Source organism: Euprymna scolopes, chromosome 3, assembly GCF_053919585.1.
Source record: "Euprymna scolopes isolate OS-2025 chromosome 3, ASM5391958v1, whole genome shotgun sequence".
NCBI lineage: Eukaryota > Metazoa > Mollusca > Cephalopoda > Sepiida > Sepiolidae > Euprymna > Euprymna scolopes.
Genome location: NC_136484.1, coordinates 32719863 through 32729401, shown reverse-complemented (window position 1 = coordinate 32729401; position 9539 = coordinate 32719863). Strand labels below are relative to the sequence as shown.

The 9539-nt window shown below is 35.0% G+C and overlaps 1 protein-coding gene across 1 annotated transcript in view; it reads left to right on the top strand.

Annotated features, from left to right (window-relative positions):
• The first annotated feature begins 2899 nt into the window (after positions 1 to 2899).
• LOC145254559 (periodic tryptophan protein 2 homolog) overlaps positions 2900 to 9539 on the top strand; it is a 65513-nt gene continuing 58873 nt past the window's right edge. The window contains exon 1 of the mRNA XM_080113107.1: positions 2900 to 3274. Within this exon, the coding sequence (XP_079969233.1) occupies positions 3100 to 3274 (175 nt within the window). The 5' untranslated portion in view covers positions 2900 to 3099. The remainder of the gene's footprint in view (positions 3275 to 9539) is intronic.

The window sequence follows — 9539 nt, the reverse complement described above, 5'->3', positions numbered from 1 at the left end:
TTAGTTTTTATTTTATTTTAGTTTTTATTTTATTTTAGTTTTTATTTTTTTTTAGTTTTTATTTTATTTAGTTTTTATTTTATTTAGTTTTTATTTTATTTAGTTTTTATTTTATTTAGTTTTTATTTTATTTAGTTTTTATTTTATTTAGTTTTTATTTTATTTAGTTTTTATTTTATTTAGTTTTTATTTTATTTAGTTTTTATTTTATTTAGTTTTTATTTTATTTAGTTTTTATTTTATTTAGTTTTTATTTTATTTAGTTTTTATTTTATTTAGTTTTTATGTTATTTAGTTTTTATTTTATTTAGTTTTTATTTTATTTTGTTTTTATTATTTTATTTAGTTTTCATTATTTTATTTTAGTTTTTCTTTTATTTCAGTTTTTATTATTTTTTAGTTTTTATTTTATTTTAGTTCTTATTTTATTTAGTTCTTATTTTATTTAGTTTTTATTTTATTTAGTTTTTTTTATTTAGTTTTTATTTTATTTAGTTTTTATTATTTTATTTTAGTTTTTATTATTTTATTTTAGTTTTTATTTTTTTATTTTAGTTTTTATTATTTTATTTTAGTTTTTATTATTTTATTTTAGTTTTTATTATTATATTTTAGTGCTTTTTTATTTAGTTTTTATTGTTTTATTTTAGTTTTTATTATTTTATTTTATTTTTGATTTTAGTTTTTATTTTATTTTAGTTTTTATTATTTTATTTAATTTTTATTATTTTATTTAGTTTTTATTATTTTATTTAGTTTTTATTATTTTATTTAGTTTTTATTATTTTATTTTAGTTTTTATTATTTTATTTTAGTGTTTATTATTTTATTTTAGTGTTTATTATTTTATTTAGTTTTTATTATTTTATTTTAGTTTTTATTATTTTATTTTAGTTTTTATTTTTTTATTTTAGTTTTTATTTTTTTATTTTAGTTTTTATTTTTTTATTTTAGTTTTTATTTTTTTATTTTAGTTTTTATTTTATTTAGTTATTTTATTTAGTTTTTATTATTTTATTTTATTTAGTTTTTATTATTTTATTTTATTTAGTTTTTGTTATTTTATTTTATTTAGTTTTTATTATTTTATTTTAGTTTTTCTGGTTTTATTTTAGTTTTTATTATTTTATTTCAGTTTTTATTTTTTTTTTAGTGTTTTTTATTTTTATTTTTTATTATTTTTTAGTTTTTATTTTTTTTAGTTTTTATTTTATTTTAGTTCTTATTTTATTTAGTTTTTATTTTATTTAGTGTTTATTATTTTATTTGAGTTTTTATTTTATTTTAGTTTTTATTTTATTTTAGTTTTTGTTATTTTATTTTAGTTCTTTCTTTATTTAGTTTGTATTTATTAATTTTTATTGTTTTATTTAGTTTTCATTATTTGGTTTAGTTTTTATTATTTTATTTAGTTGTTATTTTTAGTTTTTATTTTATTTTATTTTTTAGTTTAGTTTTGATTTTATTTTAGTTTTTATTGTATTTAGTTTTTATTATTTTATTTAGTTTTTATTATTTTATTTAGTTTTTATTATTTTATTTTAGTTTTTATTTTAGTTTTTATTTTATTTTAGTTTTGTATTTTATTTTAGTTTTGTATTTTATTTGAGTTTTGTATTTTATTTTAGTTTTTATTTTATTTTAGTTTTTATTTTATTTTAGTTTTTATTTTATTTTAGTTTTTATTTTATTTAGTTTTTATTTTATTTAGTTTTTATTTTATTTAGTTTTTATTTCATTTAGTTTTTGTTTTATTTAGTTTTTATTTTAGTTTTTATTATTTTAATTTAATTTTTAATTTGTTTAGTTTTTATTTTATTTAGTTTTTATTATATTTAGTCTTTATTATTTTATTTTAGTTCTTATTTTATTTTAGTTCTTATTTTATTTTAGTTTTTATTTTAGTTTTTGTTTTATTTTAGTTTTTATTGTATTTTAGTTTTTATTGTATTTTATTTAGTTTTTATTTTATTTAGTTTTTATTTTATTTAGTTTTTATTTTATTTTAGTTTTTATTTTATTTTAGTTTTTATTTTATTTTAGTTTTTATTATTTTATTTTAGTTTTTATTATTTTAGCATGATATTGATTATTTCCGCAAATTAGAAACCTGATCTCTGCTAAGAAATCTTCTGCTGGACATTAAGTGAACTTTTCTCCCCCCCCCCCGTTTTCTTTCCTCCTTTTTCACACGTTTTTCCTTTTTTTTCTATCTTTTTTCCTTATTTTCTCCTTCCTTTTTTTCCTCTTTTCCTTTTTATAGCTTTTCCCCTTTTTTTCCTCTTTTTTTTTTCCTGTTTTCATCTTTTCATGTTAAGTGTTTCAGTTTATTATATCATTGTTTGTATATGAAAACTTGAATTTTGTCTGGAGAAGACCTTGAAAATAAACTAGATTGTATTTGAATTACTTGAGTTATTCAGGTTATTATCTTCAGTGGTATTCTCATATTACGGCCAATATGACTTCATAATTACTTAAAATACATATTGTCAAACTCAATGAATCTTTACTGAATTCTACCGATTATTGCTTACCACCATCATCTAGTGCGCCAAGTGTTGATGTACCTACTTAATTAAAATAGAACTCTTCTTGTTGGTTAGCATGTTTTTTTTTTTGATCCTGCGTTTTTCTGTTACTCTGAATTAAGATGTGCATAAAAGGTATGTCCATGGGTTTTTCCCTTTTATGCATGTAATAATGTTTAATATATATGGCAATTAAGCAACACAGAACTTTTTGTGTTCATCTTTGTGAGGATTTATCAGACTTTTGCATGAAATTAATGTTATGGCATGCTTTGTCCATATTCACGTGGTGTTGAGTTTGCTAGTTAGCCAATCAGGTTTTTTTTTTTTTTTAAATATATTTTTATAACTTAGTATATTATCTGTTGAGCACTGTTGAAGTAAATACTGAAAATATATAAAATTTTATGTAGATAACTAAAAAATTTTTTTTTTCTTTTTTAGCTATTGTAATTTCCGGACTTTCACATTAGCTCAGCTTGCACAATTTTCCTGTTTGACAATAGATTCAGGTGGAGAGATCATTTGCGCAGGAAGTCGAGACTCTTTTGAGATTTTTATTTGGTCAATGAAGAGTGGTCGACTCTTAGATGTTTTATCTGGTCATGAAGCCCCAATTTCTGGTTTGGCTTTTAGTACACTTGGAATGCAGTTGGCAAGTGGATCCTGGGATAAGACAGTCAAATTATGGGACATTTTTGAGAATAAAGGATCTCGGAAGACACTGATTGGCAATTCAGATGGTAGGAATTTTAGCTTTGTATTTTTCATTACTAGGATCACCTGGCCTTGCCTGGCTAAGAGAGGGGTGGTGACATTATTTTATTAATGTTCATTTTATTAATTTTTATTTTAGTTTTTATTTTAGTTGTTTTTATTTATTTTATTTTTCATTTTATTTTTTGATTTTATTCATTTTTATTTTATTTTTAATTTTATTTATTTTTGATTTTATTTTTATTTATTTCTTTTATTTTTATTTTAGGTTTAATTTTAGTTTTTTATGTATTCCTTTTAGTTTTTTATTTTAATATCCTTATTTTATTTTTACTTTTATGTAATTTTTTTAATTTTAGTTTTTTAATGTTTTTAAATATTTTATTGTATTTTTATTTTAGTTTTTTTTCACTTTTTTTCAGTTTTTTATTTTAGTTTTTTAAAAACATGTTTTACTTGTTTTTATTTAGGTGTTTTTTTTTATTTAGTTTAGCTTATTTTAGCTTAGTTTTATAAAAAAATCACTTAGCTTACTTTTTAGTTGATGTATCTAAATTATATATTGTTATATATTCCTACGTATTATATTCAGTTTAACGTCTATTTTAGATGCTGGACAGTTTTTAAATGTTGACGTCCAAACTTGTATTTTATGCCAACTGACCTGACTTTATTTTCATTTCATGCCGACTGACTCAACTATAACTAATAACCGAAAAACTTACAAATTCTTACTATATGACCCAACCAACAACCTTTTGTTCCACATATTCCCTCTACTTTCAACATTGTCTCGTATAACTTTTACAGCACATGTCCTGAATCCTTAATTTATTTGTGATTTTGATATGATTTTGATTTTTCTTTTCGATACTTCCGTTCGAAACTACATTTCGATAGGGTTTGTATAGACTTGAAAAGTCCTTGAATTTAAACTTTTGCTTTCATTCCATCGGCCTTTAATTCCTTCCGCCTTTAATTCCTCCCTCCCGCCTTTAATTCCTCCCTCCCGCCTTTAATTCCTCCCTCCCGCCTTTCATTCCCCCCTCCCGCCTTTCATTCCCCCCTCCCGCCTTTCATTCCCCCCTCCCGCCTTTCATTCCCCCCTCCCGCCTTTCATTCCCCCCTCCCGCGTTTCATTCCCCCCTCCCGCGTTTCATTCCCCCCTCCCGCGTTTCATTCCTCCCTCCCGCGTTTCATTCCTCCCTCCCGCGTTTCATTCCTCCCTCCCGCGTTTCATTCCTCCCTCCCGCGTTTCATTCCTCCCTCCCGCGTTTCATTCCTCCCTCCCGCGTTTCATTCCTCCCTCCCGCGTTTCATTCCTCCCTCCCGCGTTTCATTCCTCCCTCCCGCGTTTCATTCCTCCCTCCCGCGTTTCATTCCTCCCTCCCGCGTTTCATTCCTCCCTCCCGCGTTTCATTCCTCCCTCCCGCCTTTCATTCCTCCCTCCCGCCTTTCATTCCTCCCTCCCGCCTTTCATTCCTCCCTCCCGCCTTTCATTCCTCCCTCCCGCCTTTCATTCCTCCCTCCCGCCTTTCATTCCTCCCTCCCGCCTTTCATTCCTCCCTCCCGCCTTTCATTCCTCCCTCCCGCCTTTCATTCCTCCCTCCCGCCTTTCATTCCTCCCTCCCGCCTTTCATTCTCCCCTCCCGCCTTTCATTCTCCCCTCCCGCCTTTCATTCTCCCCTCCCGCCTTTGATTCCACCCTCCCGCCTTTGATTCCACCCTCCCGCCTTTGATTCCACCCTCCCGCCTTTGATTCCTCCCTCCCGCCTTTGATTCCCCCCTCCCGCCTTTGATTCCCCCCTCCCGCCTTTGATTCCCCCCTCCCGCCTTTGATTCCCCCCTCCCGCCTTTGATTCCCCCCTCCCGCCTTTGATTCCCCCCTCCCGCCTTTGATTCCCCCCTCCCGCCTTTGATTCCCCCCTCCCGCCTTTGATTCCCCCCTGCCGTCTTTGATTCGTCCCTGCCGGCATTCATTCCTCCCTGCCGGCATTCATTCCTCCCTGCCGGCATTCATTCCTCCATTCCGGCATTCATTCCTCCATTCCGGCATTCATTCCTCCATTCCGTCCTTCCTTCCTCCCGTCCTTCCTTCCTCCCGTCCTTCCTTCCTCCCGTCCTTCCTTCCTCCCGTCCTTCCTTCCTCCCGTCTTTCGTTCCTCCCGTCTTTCGTTCCTCCCGTCTTTCGTTCCGGCCGTCTTTCGTTCCGGCCGTCTTTCGTTCCGGCCGTCTTTCGTTCCGGCCGTCTTTCGTTCCTTCCGTCTTTCGTTCCTTCCGTCTTTCGTTCCTTCCGTCTTTCGTTCCTTCCGTCTTTCGTTCCTTCCGTCTTTCGTTCCTTCCGTCTTTCGTTCCTTCCGTCTTTCGTTCCTTCCGTCTTTCGTTCCTTCCGTCTTTCGTTCCTTCCGTCTTTCGTTCCTTCCGTCTTTCGTTCCTTCCGTCTTTCGTTCCTTCCGTCTTTCGTTCCTTCCGTCTTTTATTCTACTGGCTACTGTCTTTCATTCCTAGTGTCTTTCATTCCTAGTGTCTTTCATTCCTAGTGTCTTTCATTCCTAGTGTCTTTCATTCCTAGTGTCTTTCATTCCTACTGTCTTTCATTCCTACTGTCTTTCATTCCTACTGTCTTTCATTCCTACTGTCTTTCATTCCTACTGTCTTTCATTCCTACTGTCTTTCATTCCTACTGTCTTTCATTCCTACTGTCTTTCATTCCTACTGTCTTTCATTCCTACTGTCTTTCATTCCTACTGTCTTTCATTCCTACTGTCTTTCATTCCTACTGTCTTTCATTCCTACTGTCTTTCATTCCTACTGTCTTTCATTCCTACTGTCTTTCATTCCTACTGTCTTTCATTCCTACTGTCTTTCATTCCTACTGTCTTTCATTCCTACTGTCTTTCATTCCTACTGTCTTTCATTCCTACTGTCTTTCATTCCTACTGTCTTTCATTCCTACTGTCTTTCATTCCTACTGTCTTTCATTCCTACTGTCTTTCATTCCTACTGTCTTTCATTCCTACTGTCTTTGATTCCTACTGTCTTTGATTCCTACTGTCTTTGATTCCTACTGTCTTTGATTCCTACTGTCTTTGATTCCTACTGTCTTTGATTCCTACTGTCTTTGATTCCTACTGTCTTTGATTCCTACTGTCTTTGATTCCTACTGTCTTTGATTCCTACTGTCTTTGATTCCTACTGTCTTTGATTCCTACTGTCTTTGATTCCTACTGTCTTTGATTCCTACTGTCTTTGATTCCTACTGTCTTTGATTCCTACTGTCTTTGATTCCTACTGTCTTTGATTCCTACTGTCTTTGATTCCTACTGTCTTTGATTCCTACTGTCTTTGATTCCTACTGTCTTTGATTCCTACTGTCTTTGATTCCTACTGTCTTTGATTCCTACTGTCTTTGATTCCTACTGTCTTTGATTCCTACTGTCTTTGATTCCTACTGTCTTTGATTCCTACTGTCTTTGATTCCTACTGTCTTTGATTCCTACTGTCTTTGATTCCTACTGTCTTTGATTCCTACTGTCTTTGATTCCTACTGTCTTTGATTCCTACTGTCTTTGATTCCTACTGTCTTTGATTCCTACTGTCTTTCATGCCTTCTGTCTTTCATGCCTTCTGTCTTTCATGCCTTCTGTCTCTCATGCCTTCTGTCTCTCATGCCTTCTGTCTCTCATGCCTTCTGTCTCTCATGCCTTCTGTCTCTCATGCCTTCTGTCTTTCATGCCTTCTGTCTTTCATGCCTTCTGTCTTTCATGCCTTCTGTCTTTCATGCCTTCTGTCTTTCATGCCTTCTGTCTTTCATGCCTTCTGTCTTTCATGCCTTCTGTCTTTCATGCCTTCTGTCTTTCATGCCTTCTGTCTTTCATGCCTTCTGTCTTTCATGCCTTCTGTCTTTCATGCCTTCTGTCTTTCATGCCTTCTGTCTTTCATGGCTTCTGTCTCTAATGGCTTCTGTCTCTAATGGCTTCTGTCTTTCATGGCTTCTGTCTTTCATGGCTTCTGTCTTTCATGGCTTCCGTCTCTCATGGCTTCTGTCTCTCATGGCTTCTGTCTCTCATGCCTTCTGTATTTCATGCCTTCTGTATTTCATGCCTTCTGTATTTCATGCCTTCTGTCTTTCATGCCTTCTGTCTTTCATGCCTTCTGTCTTTCATGCCTTCTGTCTTTCATGCCTTCTGTCTTTCATGCCTTCTGTCTTTCATGCCTTCTGTCTTTCATGCCTTCTGTCTTTCATGCCTTCTGTCTTTCATGCCTTCTGTCTTTCATGCCTTCTGTCTTTCATGCCTTCTGTCTTTCATGCCTTCTGTCTTTCATGCCTTCTGTCTCTCATGCCTTCTGTCTCTCATGCCTTCTGCCTTTCATGCCTTCTGTCTTTCATGGCTTCTGTCTCTAATCCCTTCTGTCTTTCATGCCTTCTGTCTTTCATGCCTTCTGTCTTTAATGCCTTCTGTCTTTAATGCCTTCTGTCTTTAATGCCTTCTGTCTTTAATGCCTTCTGTCTTTAATGCCTTCTGTCTTTAATGCCTTCTGTCTTTCATGCCTTCTGTCTTTCATGCCTTCTGTCTTTCATGCCTTCTGTCTTTCATGCCTTCTGTCTTTCATGCCTTCTGTCTCTCATGCCTTCTGTCTCTCATGCCTTCTGTCTCTCATGCCTTCTGTCTCTCATGCCTTCTGTCTCTCATGCCTTCTGTCTCTCATGCCTTCTGTCTCTCATGCCTTCTGTCTCTCATGCCTTCTGTCTCTCATGCCTTCTGTCTCTCATGCCTTCTGTCTCTCATGCCTTCTGTCTCTCATGCCTTCTGTCTCTCATGCCTTCTGTCTCTCATGCCTTCTGTCTCTCATGCCTTCTGTCTCTCATGCCTTCTGTCTCTCATGCCTTCTGTCTCTCATGCCTTCTGTCTCTCATGCCTTCTGTCTCTCATGCCTTCTGTCTCTCATGCCTTCTGTCTCTCATGCCTTCTGTCTCTCATGCCTTCTGTCTCTCATGCCTTCTGTCTCTCATGCCTTCTGTCTCTCATGCCTTCTGTCTCTCATGCCTTCTGTCTCTCATGCCTTCTGTCTCTCATGCCTTCTGTCTCTCATGCCTTCTGTCTCTCATGCCTTCTGTCTCTCATGCCTTCTGTCTCTCATGCCTTCTGTCTCTTATGCCTTCTGTCTCTCATGCCTTCTGTCTCTCATGCCTTCTGTCTCTCATGCCTTCTGTCTCTCATGCCTTCTGTCTCTCATGCCTTCTGTCTTTCATGCCTTCTGTCTCTCATGCCTTCTGTCTCTCATGCCTTCTGTCTCTCATGCCTTCTGTCTCTCATGCCTTCTGTCTCTCATGCCTTCTGTCTCTCATGCCTTCTGTCTCTCATGCCTTCTGTCTCTCATGCCTTCTGTCTCTCATGCCTTCTTTCTCTCATGCCTTCTTTCTTTCATGCCTTCTGTCTTTCATGCCTTCTGTCTTTCATGCCTTCTGTCTTTCATGCCTTCTGTCTTTCATGCCTTCTGTCTTTCATGCCTTCTGTCTTTCATGGCTTCTGTCTTTCATGGCTTCTGTCTTTCATGGCTTCTGTCTTTCATGGCTTCTGTCTTTCATGGCTTCTGTCTCTCATGCCTTCTGTCTCTCATGCCTTCTGTCTCTCATGCCTTCTGTCTCTCATGCCTTCTGTCTCTCATGCCTTCTGTCTCTCATGGCTTCTGTCTTTCATGGCTTCTGTCTCTAATGGCTTCTGTCTCTAATGGCTTCTGTCTCTCATGGCTTCTGTCTCTCATGGCTTCTGTCTTTCATGGCTTCTGTCTTTCATGGCTTCTGTCTTTCATGGCTTCTGTCTTTCATGGCTTCTGTCTTTCATGGCTTCTGTCTCTCATGCCTTCTGTCTCTCATGCCTTCTGTCTCTCATGCCTTCTGTCTCTCATGCCTTCTGTCTCTCATGCCTTCTGTCTCTCATGCCTTCTGTCTCTCATGCCTTCTGTCTCTCATGCCTTCTGTCTCTCATGCCTTCTGTCTCTCATGCCTTCTGTCTCTCATGCCTTCTGTCTCTCATGCCTTCTGTCTCTCATGCCTTCTGTCTCTCATGCCTTCTGTCTCTCATGCCTTCTGTCTCTCATGCCTTCTGTCTCTCATGCCTTCTGTCTCTCATGCCTTCTGTCTCTCATGCCTTCTGTCTCTCATGCCTTCTGTCTCTCATGCCTTCTGTCTCTCATGCCTTCTGTCTCTCATGCCTTCTGTCTCTCATGCCTTCTGTCTCTCATGCCTTCTGTCTCTCATGCCTTCTGTCTCTCATGCCTTCTGTCTCT